At 40.6% G+C, this 19,410-nt stretch overlaps 1 protein-coding gene across 1 annotated transcript; it reads left to right on the top strand.

Annotated features, from left to right (window-relative positions):
- The first annotated feature begins 9,758 nt into the window (after window positions 1-9,758).
- On the top strand, window positions 9,759-15,946 carry cldn15a (claudin 15a). Its single transcript, XM_033651910.2, has 5 exons — window positions 9,759-10,153; window positions 11,583-11,747; window positions 12,654-12,735; window positions 12,824-12,931; window positions 15,343-15,946. Exons 1-5 carry the CDS (start codon window positions 9,937-9,939, stop codon window positions 15,437-15,439), a joined length of 669 nt encoding a protein of 222 aa, XP_033507801.1. The 5' UTR covers window positions 9,759-9,936; the 3' UTR covers window positions 15,440-15,946.
- The last annotated feature ends 3,464 nt before the right edge of the window (window positions 15,947-19,410 follow it).

Raw genomic sequence — 19,410 nt, 5'->3', positions numbered from 1 at the left:
TCTGAGGCCATCATATTTTTTATTCTTTTTATTTTTTGCGGCCAGCATATTTTTTTAATGTTTTTTTTTTCTGAGGCCAGCATATTTTTTTATTTTATTTTTGTTTCTGAGGCCACCATATTTTAATTTTTTTCTGAGGCCATTATATTTTTTATTCTTTTTATTTTTTGCGGCCAGCATATTTTTTTAATGTTTTTTTTTTCTGAGGCCAGCATATTTTTTTATTTTATTTTTGTTTCTGAGGCTAGCATATTTTTATTTTTTTCTGAGGCCATCATATTTTTTATTCTTTTTATTTTTTTGAGGCCAGCATAATCTTTTAATGGTTTTTTTTTCTGAGGCCATAATATTTTTTTTAATTTTATTTTTGTTTCTGAGGCCAGCATATTTTTTTTTTTAAATGTTTTTTTTGTCTTCTTAGGCCATCATTTATTATTATTATTTTTTTTTTAGGCCAGCATATTATGTTTTTTTTTTTTTTTTTTGAGGCCAGCATATTTTTATTTTTATTTTTTGAGGCCAGCATATTTTTTAATGCTTTGCAACGGGAGAGGCGCATATTTTTGCTGCGCTACAGCATTTTTTTTCCTTGTTTGGTTGTTTGTATCTTTGTTTTTAAATATTTTATTTTTGGATTTTCTATTAAGAATATGACAGTAATGATTAGGTAATACCCACTGTGACTGCCATGAGAAGTCAAGCAGTTTATACAGGAACCAGAGGAAACCAAAAACAGTCACCCAGAAGGACTGATAATAAATGAAGAGAGAAACACAGAGGCCATTAATTGCAGACAGCTGGAGCAAATGTTTGTATGGACATACCTTCAAAAACGCACTTGTTAGACAACCTTCCCTTTAACATGATTTATAATGAGCCCCTAAATGGGTGTTTTTTGTTTTGTTTTTTATGAGCGCAGAGAGTTGAAAAATGTCAAGCTTTGGGTAAAAACACTGTGTTCGTCTATGTCACTTTGACCGTTCAGTCACAGTGGAGGAGGGACAAATACCATAAGACAAACTGTTACATCTTACACATACAAGTGCTGAATAACAACAACAACGATCTGTTATCTGTTATCATACTGTATATACATTATGTTTCCTCTCATGGACCCAGACAGACCGGCATGTCCTTCCTCTGTCCCTGCATGATCACATCTTATGTTTTCAACTGTTTCGAAACACCAGGAAACTGTAATTTTCCATCGATGTCACCCTGCACTGGATCAATTCATCAACGTCATTTTTCAGAAGTATGTTTTGTTGATGGATCAAAGTCCGATTTAAGTCTTATCACTGCTATTTATTGACTCTATTAAATTTATGATGAGGTTTAGGTGGAAACTGGAGGAGAGTGTCTTGTGATGACTATCTCAGATTTTAAGTCTTTCTGAGACCAGTCTGTACGCGTTTGAACCAAAAGACGTGCCCGGCCTCGTTAGCTCGCCGCCGATTATCGTCACAACTTGACCCCCAGATAGATTCAAGTCTGTGGCACCGTTTTACAACAGGAAGGCTTATGGAGGCTATCAGTTGTGTGGGGTGTTATCAGCCTCGTGGGGTGTTATTCATTAACTCACCTGACAGCATCGAAACTCCCCAGGGACGGATGAGTGAAAACAATAATCCTCTTTGGTGTGAAAGAGGTGATCAAGTGGGTAAACGCAAAGAGAAAATGGGTGCGTAGAGGTCCCCAGAAAGTGATCTAGAGGGGGACAAAATAAAAGTAATCACTAATCAAAGCTAAAGTCGTCAGACTCATCCTCATGTGCAGTTTTAACACACTTTAACATCAATGATTCATCAAAGCCGGTGTAATTCAGATCAGCTCCAGTGAGTTTCAGTTACGAGGGCCAATGTTCATTGAGTATCCGCTGGTTTAAACACATGGAACAGGGAAAACAGGGAAATATTAATGTGTAATCACCATGGAGAAAGGGACTACCTCTGAGAACATGGTGCATTGGTTAAATTACACCCTCTATGTATGTCATCACACAGTAATTTGAAGTTACTGTATAATCCGGCAGAACAGCGGTTTATTGTCTGTCACCTTATATTACTGCGGGCAGTGACGAACGCAGACAGTACATTGAGATTTTCGTCACATTTTTATGTGCAGTTAATGTGTAATATTGGTTCCTGTCTTTGATTATTTCCTTCCGTCTTTTTACTGTACTGTTTGCAGACTCTTTATTTTATGTGCTCAGCAGATTAATCTGGTAGGAAAAGGAAACGTTGAGGTGCTTTACAGGGTCCAGATTCTCTCTGAGACATGTCATTTTTAGCCATGCTAGCACCATGACTTCATGGGTGGTGATGTTGTCGGTCATCACGAGGTCGACCCACATCTTGGAAATATCTCTGCAACTCTTGAATGGATTGGCACAACATTTTGTACATTCATTCATGGTTCTCAGAGGCTGAATCCCAGTGACGTTGGTGATCCCGTTGTCTTCTCCACTGGCACCAGCACAAGGTTGTCTTTTGTTGTTCATTCATTCATTTTCTGTAACCGCTTATCCTGTTAGAGGTCGCGGCTGTCACTGGGCAAGAGGCAGGGTTCGCCCTGGACAGGTCACCAGACTATCACAGGGCTGACACATAGAGACAGACAACCATTCAAACTCACATTCACACCTACGGACAATTTAGAGTCACCAATTAACCTGCATGTCTTTGGACTGTGGGAGGAAGCTGGAATACCTGGAGAAAACCCACGCTGACATGGAGAGAACATGGAAACTCCGCACAGAAGGGCTCCACCACCCAACAACTATTGGATGAATTGCAGCCAAGTCGGCAGAAGAAAATGTTGGCATTGTAGGTGTCTGCACACCACGGATACATTCCTTACATATCATATCAATGTTTTTGAAGCGACGTAGTCATGAGCTGACTTTGTCATCGGGAACTGGAGGGGATATTGGATCATGTGACACATATTAGCCTCCAAGCGTGGGTATATTTGATAGACTTGTGACTCTTTTTCCAGCAGCTTTTTAGCCCCCAAACGTGGATGTTTTTAAGAGACCCATCACTGTGTTCCCTGCGGCTTTTAAGTTGCCAAACATGGGTGCTTTTTATGAACCTGTCACTGAGTTTCCAGCAGCTTTTTAGCTGCTAAATGTGGGTGTTTTTGAGAGACCTATCCCTGTGTTTCCTGCAACTTTTTGGCTGTCAAATGTGGGTGTTTTTTTAGGGACCCATCACTGTTTGCTGCAGCTTTTAAGTTTCCTAACAGGGGTGCTTTGTAGCAATCCGTGGCTATTTTTCCAGCAGCTTTTTAGCCACCAAACATGGGTGCTTTTCAGCAATGTGTGGCTCTTTTTCCTGCAGCTTTTTAGCCTCCTAATGTGTTTTTTTTAATGGACCCGTCACTGTGTTTCCTGCGGCTTTTTAGCCTCCTAATGTGGGTGTTTTTAAGGGACCTGTCACTGTGTTTCCTGCAGCTTTTGAGCCTCCTAATGTGGGTGTATTTAAGGGACCCGTCACTGTGTTTCCTGCGGCTTTTGAGCCTCCTAATGTGGGTGTTTTTAAGGGACCCGTCACTGTGTTTCCTGCAGCTTTTTAGCCTCCTAATGTGGGTGTTTTTAAGGGACCCGTCACTGTGTTTCCTGCAGCTTTTTAGCCTCCTAATGTGGGTGTATTTAAGGGACCCGTCACTATGTTTCCTGCGGCTTTTGAGCCTCCTAATGTGGGTGTTTTTAAGGGACCCGTCACTGTGTTTCCTGCGGCTTTTGAGCCTCCTAATGTGGGTGTATTTAAGGGACCCGTCACTATGTTTCCTGCGGCTTTTGAGCCTCCTAATGTGGGTGTTTTTAAGGGACCCGTCACTGTGTTTCCTGCGGCTTTTTAGCCTCCTAATGTGGGTGTATTTAAGGGACCCGTCACTATGTTTCCTGCGGCTTTTGAGCCTCCTAATGTGGGTGTTTTTAAGGGACCCGTCACTGTGTTTCCTGCAGCTTTTTAGCCTCCTAATGTGGGTGTTTTTAAGGGACCCGTCACTGTGTTTCCTGCGGCTTTTGAGCCTCCTAATGTGGGTGTATTTAAGGGACCCGTCACTATGTTTCCTGCGGCTTTTGAGCCTCCTAATGTGGGTGTTTTTAAGGGACCCGTCACTGTGTTTCCTGCGGCTTTTTAGCTGCTAAATTGGGGGGGTTTATATGAACCTGTCACTTTGTTTCCAGCTGATTTTTGGCTGCCAGACATGGGTGTTTTTTAGTCCATCACTGTTTCCTGCAGCTTCTTAGCTGGCAAATGTGGGTATGTATTTTAGGGACCTGTCCCTGTGTTTCCAGTGGATTTTTGTATGCCAAATGTGGGTGTTTTTTAAGAACCTATCACTGAGTTTTCTGTGTTTTTTTAGCTGCCAAACATGGGTGCTTTTTAGCAATCTGCTGCTGTTTTTCCAGCTGCTTCTTAGTCTCCAAATGTGGGTGTTTTTTAGAGACCCATCACTATTTTTTTCAACGGCTTTTTAACCCCTAACTTGAATAGCGTCATGAAAAGCAGTTGTCTTTTTTACCAGGACATTGCTGCATTTCCTGCCAGGATAGTGGCAATTAAAGTTAAAGTGTGGAGGAAAAAACATCCAAAGGTATTATTTATTGAGAGTTAAACACTCATAAACTCATCTAATCTGCTTTGTCAGGACTGTGTGGGTGTGGTTTTATCAGATGTCATTGACACTTGCCTGGCAACATAAGCAACAACCGTCATTGTATTTTCGTTCAAATATTGATGCATTCTGATTGGTGCAAAGACGTATGTGACATTACCTTTTTTTCCAACTAAGGTCCGCTCCAGAAGATCACAGAAACAAAAATGGACACAGAAATCTCTGGTATGTGCGGAGCCCCTAAAGTCTTGAAAGGTGATTATCTTGTGGGAACAAGTTATTGTCTTGTGCACACAAGATAATTCTTATCTTATCTATAAAAATAAATCCCCTTTCGGGACTTTAAAGGCTCTGCAGATATAAAACAACCAAAACGGTTCTAATTATGGCAGAAAACTGTGTGTTAATGTTGGAACTCTTTGCTCATAGAAATAAGTCTTTTTATTAAAATGTGTTTTTAGGGCATTGAAGCATCTTTTCACTTTTCCACAGTTGTTTCCAATAGGACAACCATTATATGTAGGAAAACACCCACTACACAGTATGGTCATAAAAATATGATGGTTTATGTATTGGGTAATGTGTGTGTGAATGCATTTTAGTTCAAAAGTCAAATTCTGGGTTTTATCCTAAATGTGTTGCTCAAACTATCTGCAGAAAGTTTAATTGTCCTGAACTGTACGAGGCTGCATGAAGCAAGAGCTGCTCCCATCTCTTAAAACAGCAACTTTAATTACAATCTTTTACAGCACTTGTTTATATTCCTTTTGTAAATAAACCAGCACACTCATACATCTTATATTTTAATTACATTTATTGCTTCTGTCCGTCTCACCTGTGCTGCCCCGTGAGGAGCTGTTCCTGGAGAGCACGTGAAAAAATGATGGGCATCTTTCCAGGTATCACATAAAAAGAAATCACATAAACTTTTGTTTTCACAGATGAAGAAAACTCATCATCAACCAATGCTGCGGCCAAGTGAGCTGTAAAAGTGGCCTTTGCAAACAGCTCGGCCATAAAGTGGGACATTTATGATGCGGCAGGATCTTGTTTCCAGAGGAACTCAGGTGCGGTAAAGCTAATGAAATAGGCCAATGAGATTAGGTTTATTTAGCTGTCGTCAGAATTTCTGTCTTTGTTGGACCAAGATAACGACCTGAAATGCTCCCACAGCGTCCGTGGTGTTAGTCAATGTATTATTCCTGGAAGGATTCATTTACAAAGATGGACTTTGGGGTTTAAGAAAGCACAACAAACAAACAGTTAATCAATATAAAAAAGAGCCCAAAATAGAATACGTGATTTAAACGCTTCCGGTGAGACATCTGTTTGGGAACATCTCAGTGAGCCTTTTAAACAAAGACATTTTGACCTGTCACGGTGGGAATAAATGATGATTGAATTCAACTGCTTCAGTTTCAGGGTCCTGCTATAGTGCTTTCCAAATGTTAATTATACACTCAGCTGTTAACTGTATATTGATGTTTTACTTCTTTTATACAATAACGGGTATTTTAACAGAGATAAAAACAAAAAGTCCTCCAACCCATACGACCACATAGCTAGGAAGCAAAAGTACGAGCAAGACCTGTTGCTCATGGAAATACGTCAAAGCTTCAACAGTAGAGAAAGTTATGATGTTATATGTGCGACTTGTGTAGTATTTCTAATTACGAATTTTTACAGTTTTCCCATAAAGTGCAACTTTCTTCAATTGCAAAATTGTCTTTTAAACTTGACAAACATTGTAGATGACGCTAATTGATGGCACAGTTCAAATGGGATCAAAAAATTATCAAGTCTCGTCCATACAATGTGTAAAACACTGGATGTAGCTTACCTGACTTCACCTGTCGGTTTGTGGACTGACATTTTTGAAGCCTCCAGTTTGGCATTTTGGCCTGCGCCATCTTGTTTTTTTCGGAGACTGAAGTGACCGTATTTGGGCGAGAGGCACTCAGAGTGCAGCGACGCCTCAAAGACAGCCTGTCACTCAAGCCTCAAGCGGCCCCACCCTTAAATATGGGTAACTTTGGGCCTTAATAAAATGGAAACGAGTGAGTTATATAAAAATTAACCCCCTGTACAGTAACCATGAATGTTAAAAGTCGCTATGGAGATCAAAACCTTTGGTCAGCATCAGGTTGGGAACATGTTTATTTCGGCTGTAAATGGGGATTGACTCACTTTTGGAGCCAGCCTCTAGTGGCCGTTTGATGAACTGTAGTTTTGGCACTGCCTCGTTTGCTTAATTTTTCAGCCTGTGAGGTTGCCACTTAGTCTCACCATTGACAATTTTTTTTTTTTTTTTTTTTTTTTTACAAAATAAGGTCCCATGGTGGTCCACCAGAAGGGGAGGGACTTCACATCTCTATTGAACTGTTGCCCAGAGGGATCTTCATCTCTCTCTATCTGCGTTTCCCTTGTCAGCCTCGTTGATCCATTTTACACCATTTTGTTCTCCATGTACAAAACATTACTTTTATTTGGTAAACCTTTCATTCAAAATAACATCTACATGAAAACTGGACTTTCTACTACTTAAAAGCATGAAAGACCTTCCAGGAATATAGATTAGTCGTCTCAGACATCTACCCAGTCAAGCTTTTGTGGTAGAGTCCAAACCGTTGCAGACACTTCGATTAAATTTTACAAGTGTTCCTATGTCACAGCGATTAATTTACAAACTTTCCTGCGCAAACACTTCACCGCCCACTTCCTTCTGGAAACGTGATGAACAGCTGGGGTCAGCTTTGTTGTTGGTGCTCTATTTCTGGAGACTCAGTTTTGACCTTTAAACAAACGCTGGTGTATAAATCTCCCCACCTCCACACACTCAAGGGCTCTGTCTGAAATGCAGGTGAAGATTTATCTTAATATTATCAGTGCTGTGAACTCAGTGTGCCCTGGATTTGGCAACACTGACCCAGCAGCTATCAGGGGGATTATTAATGAAGACATACAAACACAGAAACTACAGGGTGACCTGGGAAACTTTAGATCTTTGTCTTTTGATTTTAGCTGTGACTTTGGGCCTTAAAGGGACAGTTCCCCACAAAATCAAAAATACATATTTTTCCTCTTACATGTGATGCCATTTATCAGTTTAGATTATTTTAGTGTGAGTTGCTGTGTGTTGGAGATATCGGCCGTAGAGATGTCTCCTTTCTCTCTAGTATAATAGAACTAGATGACACTCAGTTTGTGGTGCCAAAAAAATACATCTGAAAAAACAGCAATGTCTCTTTCCAGAAATTATGACCCAGTTACTCAAGATAATTCACAGACCTTGTTGTGAGCAGTTTCATGTAGGAACTATTTTCTTTCTACGTAACAATGCAGGATTTATACTTCTGCATCTATGCAGAGCCTTCTCTGTAACCTACACAGTAGTCGGACGTGCACCTCCCCAGAAATGTAACTACACATTGCAGCACTACACTTTGTGGTGACGCAGACCTCCTGTCTGTTTCTGTAAGCTGAAACCATTTCCCTCAGTGGAAACAAAGCTTTTATTTACTTTAATTTCACAGATAAGAAACAATAAATTATGAAGACAATAACGCCTCCACAAAATAGCATTTTAAGTCTTGTGTGTGATTTATCCTGGCTTCATATGAGCAGAGGAAATCTCTGCTTGTCACTAGGCTAATTTATACAATGTAAAATGCCATAGGCTTGTGCTAATAACATTAGCATGTTGTATTTGTTTGGAAAACGTATATAGTCAGTGAACCTTGTGAGTTGTAATGGAGCTGAATTTTGTAACGTTACCTTTGTTAAATGTTGCTGTTGTCCCTGGCTTCATATGGGAAGAGGAAAAGTCTGCTAGCTGCTAAGCTAATTTATACAATATAAAATGCCATAGGCTTGTGCTAATAACGTTAGCATGTTGTGTTTGTGGGGAAAATGTGTCGAGATAAAGACAAATGTTTGTCTGTGAATGCTGCGAGTTATAGTGAAGCTGATTTGTGTACTTGTGTTTGAGACTGTCTCTATTAAGCCATGTTTAATGTGTTTTTAATGTGTGTTTTGAATCGACTAAACTTTACAGCACTTCACAGAAACCTCCGCCACTGACTAGTGGTTTGGAGGTGTCACTGCAGAGTGACACAGACACACCACAACACAAGTGTAAATGCTCACAACAGTGTAGGCTGTGCATAGAACTGACTTACAAATATAAATCCCACTCTACACTCATAAACCGTATCACTGCGCAGAAGGACGTGTGCATCTACTGCTAGCTCACCTAGCACCACTAAGCTAGCTAATGTTACAGTTCAGCTGAGGAGGACGTCATTCATGTTTACATATTGCGCCGTCATGAGCACCAGCCTGTCACCTATAAGTCTACGCTTCCTTCTGTGCGGTGACACAGTTGGTGGGTGTAGTTCGGTAGAAAGAAAATAGTTCCTACATGAAACTGGGGTCATGATTTCTGTAAAGAGACATTGCTTTTGAGTTTTTCAAATGTATTTTTTAGCGCTTTGAGCATCACAAGCTGAGTGCCATCTAGTTCCATTATATTGGAGAGAAGGCAGACATCTCTACGGCTGATTTCTCCAACACTCTGCAACTCACACCAAAACAATCTAGACTGATAAACAGCACTACAGGTGAAAGGAGAAATATGTATTTTTGATTTTGATCGCCCTTTAAGTTCGACCAATTCCATGTTGATACCTTTCCAAAATGTTACAAAATCTTGGGTGTGTTGCGGAGTGATTGTGACCTTGTGTCTTATGGCCTTGAGATTTCCAAACCAAAACAATAAAACAAGGTGCAGCTGGCTTTGTTCTGAAGGTATAATGCATAATGTTCAGTATATAAAACCTGGGGTGTAATGATACATTTTTGGACAGCTCCAGCATAAAAAACTAAAAAAAACTCATAAATTACTAATAATGTTTTATGGATCATCAAAGAAAAACAACAGGGTGGAGTGTGTCTAATAAACATACACAGTGCAGTGTCATTAAGAGCGGCTGATGACCATTGGACCCTGAGAGTGAGCCGATAAACACCTGTTCAGTTTCAGGGGTGTAAAATGTGAGACAGAAGGTAGTGTGTGTGTGTGTGTGAGGGGAGGGGGGAGGAGAGAAAGCAAGTTATATAAATCATTATACATATCTGTTGAGCCAGACATATCTCATACTGGCAGACTAGACACACCACAGATACACTCGCAGAGACTTGCTGACTTTGTATCCGACAAAAAAAACAGCTCTTATTTTCTTTAAGTTTTTAATCAATTTCAAAAACTGAGATCTGGATATACTTTTTTTTTGACTGCTGGACCGAGGAGGGGTCATGGATCCAATTGTGGAAGTAGTGGCTCTGTTCCTGGGGTTCATCGGGTGGGTGATGGTGGGGATCGCCCTGCCGAACCGTTACTGGAGAACCTCCACCGTCGACGGAAACGTCATCACCACCTCCACCATCTATGAAAACTTGTGGATGTCCTGTGCGACGGATTCAACCGGGGTGCATAACTGCAGGGAGTTCCCTTCACTGCTTGCTTTGAGTGGTATGTTGATTCTCTAATTGCAATAAATTTTACACATACACATAGGTAATTTCAACTTCAAGGTTCAGTGTGTAAGATTTAGGGGGATTTAGTGGTACACAGCAGTGAGGACTGACGATTGCAACAAGCTGAAACTTCTCGCATTTAGAATTCTTTCAGTGTTTATTGTTCAAGATGTTTTATCCAGGAGCCGAATTATCCATAGAGGTCTTCTCCTTTTTAAAACAAACAGACCCTGGGATTTAACCCAGTGAAAACACTGAACAAAGCGGTTTTAAGTTGAAAATCAGTGTTTTTCCAATGCTGTTTGGTATGTCAGAGATGGGCAGCCGGCCTGCAACATGTTATTGTGTGCTTGCCTTTTTTCTCTGATAACTTAAGATCCAGACATTCAGGAGGTTTTTACCAGGAGCCGAATTATCCGCAGCGGTCTCCTCCTCTTTAAAACAAACAGACCAGGTGATTTAAACTTTAAAAACACTGAATAAAACAGTTTTAAGTTAAAAATCAGTGTTCTTCCAATGCTGTTTGGCATGTTGGAGACAGGCAGCTCACCTGCAACACGCTGTGGTGTGCTCACCTTTATTCTCTGGTAACTTAAGATCCAGACATTCAGAAGGTTTTTATTGGGAGCCGAATTATCCGCAGAGGTCTCCTCCTCTTCAAAACAAATGGACTCTGTGCTTTAAACCAGAAAAACACTGAATAAAGCATTTCATGTGAAAAATCAGTGTTTTTCCAATGCTGTTTGGCATGTTGGAAATGGGCAGCTTGCCCACAACACACTACTGTGTGCTCACCTTTTTTCTCTTATAACTTATCTAACTTTATCAGAAGCCAAATTATCCGCAGAGGTCTCTTCCTCTCCAAAACAAATGGACCCGATGATTTAAACCAGTAAAACCACTGAAGAAAGTAGTTTTGCATTTAAAAAAGTCATGTTTTTCCAACACAGGCTTCTATCTTCAGTGGCTAATGCAAAAACTTGAATGGCCCTATCTAAAGTCAGTTTTTGTTTAATTTAGTTTGTCCATTCTGGGCTACTGTAGAAACATGGCGACCTCAGTGGATGAAGACCCGCTCCCTATGTAGATATAAACGACTCATTCTAAACTAGCAAAAACACAACAATTCTTATTTTCAGGAGATTAAACTCACACACAAAAATACTTAGGCCTATGTTACATTCCACTCCTGTTAATATACCCCCCTAAATCCTACACACCAAAAATATTATGCAATAAGAAATGACTGCTAAAGAACAGTTTCAAGATTTCATGGGTCCTCAGACACCCTGAACTTTTCCTCTATTGAACATGAAATGTTCATAACAAGATGTGATTACAGGCCAACATCAGATCTCGCAAACTGACAAGTAAAAGGTGGTGAATTCAGTGGTTGTTTTTGTCTGTCTCCCCTCTGCGTTCAGGTTACATCCAAGCATCTCGTGCCTTGATGATCTCAGCAATAGTGCTGGGCACCTTTGGACTGCTGGCGGCCCTGATAGGAATACAGTGTTCGAAGGCTGGAGGGGAAAACTATGTTCTCAAAGGGAGGATTGCTGGCACTGCTGGAGTGCTTTTCATACTTCAAGGTAACAAAGACACAAAAAAACAAATGCATTGAGTCCAAAGAACCAGTCTGACCTGCTAATACCAGTGGTGAAGAGGATACTCAGATCTTAAGCAGTAAAACCACAATGCTACAAGTAAAGGTCCTGCATTTAAAACTTCACTTAGAGTGCAAACGTATCCTTAAAGTACCAAAAAGTACTATATAAGTATTATATTATTAGATAATAGTTATGGATGCATTAATGTGTTGATCATTTTAATGTTGCAGCTGATAAAGGTGGAGCTCATTTTATGACTTTATGCTGTTGTGTAGCTTGTGAATTTCCCCCCAGGCTCAATAAAGTTTTATGGTTGCACTTGTGTAGTGCCTTTCTAGTCTTCCAAAGCGCTTTTAAATACATTCATACCTTGGCCAAGGCTACCATACAAGATGCCCCATACTTCATATGGTTCACAGCATTCTGGGGTTCAGTATCTTGCTCAAGGACCAAACCGCTGATCTTTCAATTAATGGACAATCCGCTCTACCTCCTCAGCCCCAGCTGCCCTATATGACAGATCATTATCTTAGCCAATAATAATACATCATAATGTATTCGTTAATTGTTAATCTGACTCTGAAAAGTAACTATATCTGTAAAATAAATGTGGTGGAGTAAAAAGTACAATACTGGCCTCCGAGATATCGTAGAGAGGAGTGGAAAAACTCTATTAAAGTACAAATACCTCTGAATAGGACTTAACTCCTTGAGTAAATGTACTTACTTACTGCCACTCCCTTATTCAGTACCCTAGAAACAGATAGAGGAACTAATACTCAAATTTCTGTAAGTTTCCTGCAAGAGTTCAGACTTCTGTGACACAATCTGGAAGCTTCCCGGCTGTTCTCTCAGTGATTACAACAATATGTATTTTTCTATTAAAAGGTCTGTGCACGATGATCTCAGTGTCCTGGTACGCCTTCAACATCACCCAGGATTTTTTCAACCCTCTCTATCCTGGGACAAAGTAAGATGATGGTGGTGGTGGTGAGGGATGACTTTCAGGCCCAACATGAAGCTCACATATGCAACTGACATTCTGCTGTGTGTCGCAGGTATGAAATTGGAGAAGGACTTTACATCGGCTGGTGCTCCGGCGTGCTCGCCATCGCTGGAGGAGCCTGTCTCACCTGCTCCTGCAAGTTGGGCACACAGGAAAAATAGTGAGTGCAGTTGTATCTGTTGGATTTCTGTCTGTCAAAATATAATATACAATGATTTATGAATGGATTTACTGTTAGTTAACTGTTTGAAACAATGACTGCGTTGCTTTATAACCATTTTCACTGCTCTATAGCTCGAATAGTCACTTTCAAATGTAAAAATCATTTATTTGAAGTTAAAGAGATGGATTTATGACATCACAAATATGAAGTATGAATGTACCAATACATCAACAAATTGATCAAACTACAAATAAATAAAACAATTGATAAATCTCTTAATAAAATAATGAATATCTAAATACATATTTGACTTTAAAATGTCAGCATGCAGATTTACAATGGAAACAAATAGCAACAAGCATAAATGAATTCATAAATAATTGTACCTCTACAGTTTAGACAAACAAAAATTAAATCACTATATTATTTTTATATCTGTGTTTATTTAAGAGATCACCATTAATGACACTCTGGCGCCCTGTTGTGGCAAAACCTGTGTGATGTCATAGGAGCTCTCATCAGACATTATCACCTGAATGTGTTAGTAGAGTCAGCTCATCCAAGTCCATGTATGGAAGGCCATTTCTGCCAATGTTACCCCTGGACATTTTTGTCCATTTCCAAAAATCAAAACTCCTTCACAGACAAATGAAAGGTCACAGGGGGGTGATTTTGGGTTAAATTTGAAAATCCCAACTTTCAGCATGAAAATCCATTATTTGACCCTGTAATGCATTTTTATCCCATCCATGATAAATGGATGGTATAGCAACAATAACAAATGGCTAAATGACATGTGGACATTTTTGTCCACTTGAAGGGTCATGGATGTAACTTTTTTGAACGATAACACAAGGGTTAAAAAAATAATAATTCTGGGGCGTCAGTAGCGTAGTGGATAGTGCCGACACCCCATGTACAGAGGTGATGCCTCGCTGCAGCGGTTGCAGGTTCGACTCCGGCTTGCAACCATTTGCTGCATGTCACCCCCCTGCTCTCTCTCACCCCATTTCACTCTGTCCTGTACATTAAAGGCAAAAGCCCAAAAAAATCTTAAAATAATAATTCTGTAAGTCATTATAAAGAGAAACTTTCTCAAAATAAAAATTTAGTATCTCAAAATCATGAGTTTATATCTCGAAATAATGACTTAGCATCTCAAAACAATGACTCACTTATCTCAAAATATTTATAGGGTTTCTCAAAATAATGACCCACTATCTCAGAATAGTAGAAACTTTTTTCAAAATATTGACTTAATACCTCAAAAATAATGAGAAATCTTGCTGATTCATTGTTTTAAGAAACTAAGTCCATGTTTTGGGACAGTTTCTCTCTGTTTTATCACAACGTCATTAATTTGAGATAAGCGTTTCATTAATTTGATTTAATAACTAATTATTTGAGATACTAAGTCGTTATTCATGAGGCTAAGTCTTTTCTGAGATATTAAGTCATTATTTTGAGATAAGTTTGTGAATTATTTTTGCCTCAATAAGTAATTCTTTTAAGATAGTAAGTCATTATTTTGACGTAAAAAGTCATTATTTGTGAGACTAATTCATTTTTTTAGATAAGTGTCATTATTTTAACTTAATAATTCATTATTTTCAGATACTAAGATATTATTTTGAGACGCTAAGTCATTATTTTGAGATAAGTAATTATTTTAAGATTGTAAGTCATTATTTTGACATACTAAGTCATTATTCGTGAGACTAAGTCATTTCTTTAGATAAGTCTTTATTTTAACTTAATAATTCATTATTTTCAGATACTAAGTCATTATTTTGAGATAAGTATGTCATTATTTTTGACTTAAATCATTATTCTCAGATATTAAGTCATCAAAATTTGAGAGCGTTTCTCATTACAATGATTTACAGGATCTTTTTTTGTTTTGTTTTATTTTGTTTTGTTTTGTTTCCATCACATTGGCAGAAATGGGCTTCCACAATGTGCCTTTGTTTCTTACACATGGAAAGTTTTATTTGGGTTCTATTTTATTGACCATTAAGTGTCATTACACAAGATAAATAAGGTGCACCATTGAAAGGGTTGGGTGAAGTAGAGCAGGCTATAAATCAAAGGGTGGTAATTGCTAAGTCATGATTATCTACCCAGCCTGACTGGGCCTGACAGGTCAAGGCCACTGTGTGTAGGATTTGAAGATGGAGTTTGGCGCCCCCCACACTAGTGCAAGTACACAGTGGTGAGATAAATGGGCTGAGAGCACAATATAGGTTGCACAAGGTTTGCACGTCACAGCAGGAAAAACACAAGTTTAAATGATAACATTAATGATGGCTGAATTCCATTTAGCTGCTTCAGTATCAGGATCCTTGTTATGATGTACCAGGTTCCAGCCTCAGTGTCTAATATATGTGTTTAATGATCTTGTGTTGCAGCCCGCTGCCTTATCAAACCAGAGGAACTGTATATTCTGGACCTGCGCCGACCCGAAGCGTGGCTGCTAGCACTTACGGACGAAATGCTTACGTTTGAGCTGGATGTGGAAATGGAACTTTGTCCATAAAAAATCCTGATGGACATTTTTCACGTCCTGGTGTTCAGTTTTCACCCTCCAGTTGGAGCTGTTTGTCCATGTGGAAAAACACAAAGGTCCATCTTGATGTGACAACACCACTGACCTGTATATAATCACCACATCATGTGTGTATTCTGTAAACTGTTGGCTTTGCAGTTGTAAAAAAGCTGAGCGCAAACCTACGACATGCTCACAATGATTCTATTTATGCTTAGCACAAATACATTTACATACAGCCTTTTCTTTTCAAAGGAATCCAATCATTTGATGATCTATTTAAACACTTCTGGACATTTGTAAAGGTGAAGGTCAAACTGTGATGATCCAGATATTTGTGTGTTGTTTTGTACAGTTTTATAGAAAGTACCTGTGAACGAGGGCGGAGGACAAGTTGTCTTTATTTTCATGTTTCTTTGTTTTGTTTTTTGTACGATTGTGCACAATAAAATGTGTCATGCTAAACATTTCAGTGTGACCTTGTCTTCCTGTTGTCCAACCAAACACTGACTCTAGACATAGGGTTTGTGAGTTCTCCTTCACCAGGGATACTCAACTTGCTTTGCCTGGGGGCCACTTTTACAAAAGGGCAGGAGTCCAGGGGCCAGTCACAGCAGCTCAGGTCTGGTAAGGCAGGGGTGTTTCTAGGATTTGAGGACATTTGGGGCTCAGCCAGTGCTTCTGTCTAACCTGGTCTCACTCCCATCTCAAGCACTGGCGCTTGGTCAGTGGCCCATTGGCATCAGACTCCGATGCATAGAGGCACCCTTTAGTGCAACATTTTGGAGATGGGAAACTGCCGATGCAGACAGTGGGTTGGAAGCCTGATTGTAGAAGTTGTTGAAAAAAATCTGGGTGCACGCCGTTTTTGGCCTTTGTCCATATTAACGTTTTTAGTTTAGATCCTATGCATTGTTTTATGAATGATACCCCTGGTCTGTGGGTGGTAAGTTGAGTATCACTGTCCTACACACTTGGCACATGGGAGAGGTTTGTTGAACGCAATCTGCAGCCTCACCACTAGATGCCACTAAATCCCACACACTAGACCTTAAAGAGACACTTTTTTGGGCCTGTTCCAATACCCGCACTTCCCCTAGAAATACCCACTTACACTTGGTTGTGCGCGTTCACGTTTAGGCTAGTGGTGTCCCAAAACAGAACTGAGGTAGTGGAAGTGGTTTCCAACACTTAAAATCCACCCTAGATTCCAAGGGAGCCCAGACCCACACTTTGAACGAAGTGGAAGAGGAAATTTCGCAGAACACTTTGCGAAGTCAGCAACTTCGGCAAGTTTTGGAAAACAATTTGTTACTGTACGATTGGAATGTAGGCTATACAAACAACAGATGGTTGGACTAGCGTAAACTCATCAGCAACTCGGTTGAACACGGCTTCAAAATATTTAAACAAATCGACTTACCCGAACAAAACCGATCAGAACTAGAAGACGTCGTAGGCGCCTCCTGTTTTCAGCATTTCGTCTCCGTTGATTCATCAGATGGAGAAGAATAAACATAGCACCACGCCACGACACAAGCGCTGGAGCTGGCATTTTCAAACCTGAATGACTACCAGTATCTTGCGTTGCTACTACGCGTGACGTATACCTGCACGTCAGCCACGCCGATTTGCATGAAGTGGTGTCTCATTTCTTAGGGGAAGATCTCTACCCTAATATTTCTCACTTCCTTCGTCAAGGGTTATCTCGCAAACGAGGGCACTCAATACCAAGTGGGAGATTTAAGAGGTAGAAATGGGACAGGCCCTTTGTCATATAGCCAAGAAATTATCACATAATAATAAGACATAATAAGACACAAATCATCTATATTTAGCGACAAAGCTAACACTGAGGTCTTGTCTTGAGAATGTGGGAGATATAATGACATAAAGATGGTTTAGATTCTGCAAAAAAGGAATAAAATATCTGTAAAAAAAAGTATTAAACTAAATGGAGTTTAGGATTCCTCTCCAGGGTTACATACTTGGCATTGTAGAGAATAACATTAGAGACCCAAAATCCAAATATTCTTAAATCTTGGCCGCAGCACTGGAGTCATAAAGGTCTGATAAAGTGATCACATTAGGGCATTTTATCTCGCAATTTTGAGACTCCTGACCAGTGGTGTAAGGTGGTCACCATGGGCCTAAACTAGCTGCTGTATCGTATCATCGTCTTGTCACATGATCAAGTAGAGACGCCATTAACAGCCCTGTTACTCAACAATCATCAATGCATACCTGTATGTGACAAAATATCGAGGAAAATAAAAGACAGCGTGGCACTGTGGTTCAGTGGTTAGCATTATCGCCTCACAGCAGGAGGGTTCCTGGTTCGAACCCGGGGTGGGGCGCTCAAACCTTGTGCGGAGTCTGTATGTTCTTCCCATGTCAGCGTGGGTTTTTTCCAGGTACTCCAGCTTCCTCCCACAGTCCAAAGACATGCAGGTTAACTGGTGACGCTAAATTGTCCGCAGGTGTGAATGGTTGTCTGTCTCTATAGCCCCTTTTACACTGCCAGATTTTCGGCGAATGTTGGGCCGTTTTGCCGGCAAGCTGCAAGCGTTTAGACACACAGAGCCGGACTGGCGAGTTGATCCAAGGTGCACAATTTTCTGCCTCGTAGGGTAGACATATTGGTGGAACCTTTTTTGGTTTAAAAAGAACGAGGTGCCCTTCCGCCATAGGAGGGGCAGATATGCAGTCTGTGGTAGTCCCCCCCGCCACAGACCTCAATAGGCCCGTTTCCACCGCATGAACTTCGGGGTAATTTTACGGGGCCGGGGCCGTTGGTGTGTGTCTCCACCGCAGGAACCACCCCCGAAGGACAGAGTTCCGGAACTTTTACAGGGGCTAAACAAGTCCCTGCCTCGGAGTAGGTACTCAGAACGGCCCGGAAAGACTCCTGGCTGGGGCTTGGGGATTACTTGGTGCTGATTGGATATACTCAAGGTGGGATGTGATGTCAACAGAAAGCAACAAAATAGCCGGCATTTTTAAAACTCAGCAGACGAGGATTAGCTCGTTCATATAGCTTCCTCCACCATGTAAAAAAAATTCACTAAATGGCCCGTGAAAAAAACATTCTTTCCAGCGGATATCTTAGTTACAACATGATTGAGCTAGCAAAGCGTTTTGTGTTGCTATGTGTGGTATTTATTCAGTTTTGGGAAATCACGATGTCCAGAAAGCATCAGCTGACAGGGACAGCTAACAGCAGGCTAACATCAGGACGTCATCTGTTAAAAGCCTCCCCTTGTCAGATACGACATGAAACTACTCCAGTTAGCTCGATCATGTTGTAACTAAGACATCCGCTGGAAAAAACATTTTTTTCACGGGCCATTTAGTGAGTTATTACAAACACCGCTAAGGGCTATCAGCTAATGGCGTCCCTACGTCGCCCCGGTAAATGGTCGCGCAGCGATTACGTCACATCCAGAGCCCGTAACTTTACAGGAACCTTCCTCCTACTCCGCTCTCTCAGTGGAGACACGGTGGTTGAGAGGGCCGAGCAAGAGGACGTTCCTGTAGTAGTTCCTGCCCCCCAAATAGTACCAGGAACTTCTTCAGTGGAAACGGGCCTAATGAAACCAAACTGCCTGATCTGTCTAATTTTACGCCCCTGACTGAAGCTCAAGTGATAGATTGTGTTTTTAAGTTTTAAAGTTTGGCACAAATAGGCCTCCATACATGATTTACATTACCACATTGTCAGATTTTTGTGTATCAGAGTAAGTTTCAGTTTCTTGTTCTTGAGCCACAGTCGTTCACTTGAACTGATACGGTGTGTGTGTGTGTGTGTGTGTGTGTGGCCCATGCAGGGAGTGTGTTAAAATAGTCCCTCCAATGAGCGCAGCCCACGTCTCCAGACCAACGCGGATGTGCGGCCCGTGGACCAACCACAGATATGTGGGGCAGAAAGGGA

Source organism: Epinephelus lanceolatus, chromosome 22, assembly GCF_041903045.1.
Source record: "Epinephelus lanceolatus isolate andai-2023 chromosome 22, ASM4190304v1, whole genome shotgun sequence".
NCBI classification, from domain to species: Eukaryota; Metazoa; Chordata; class Actinopteri; order Perciformes; family Serranidae; genus Epinephelus; species Epinephelus lanceolatus.
The sequence above is the reverse complement of the archived record's forward strand: the minus strand, read 5'-3'. Positions and strand labels throughout refer to the sequence as shown.

Coding starts and splice junctions, on each gene's coding strand:
- cldn15a (XM_033651910.2), top strand. CDS start 9,937: ATGGATCCAATTGTGGAAGTAGTGGCTCTGTTCCTGGGGTTCATCGGG. Junction 11,748..12,653: donor AGTGCTTTTCATACTTCAAG/GTAACAAAGACA, acceptor TTCTATTAAAAG/GTCTGTGCACGATGATCTCA. Junction 12,932..15,342: donor TTGGGCACACAGGAAAAATA/GTGAGTGCAGTT, acceptor CTTGTGTTGCAG/CCCGCTGCCTTATCAAACCA.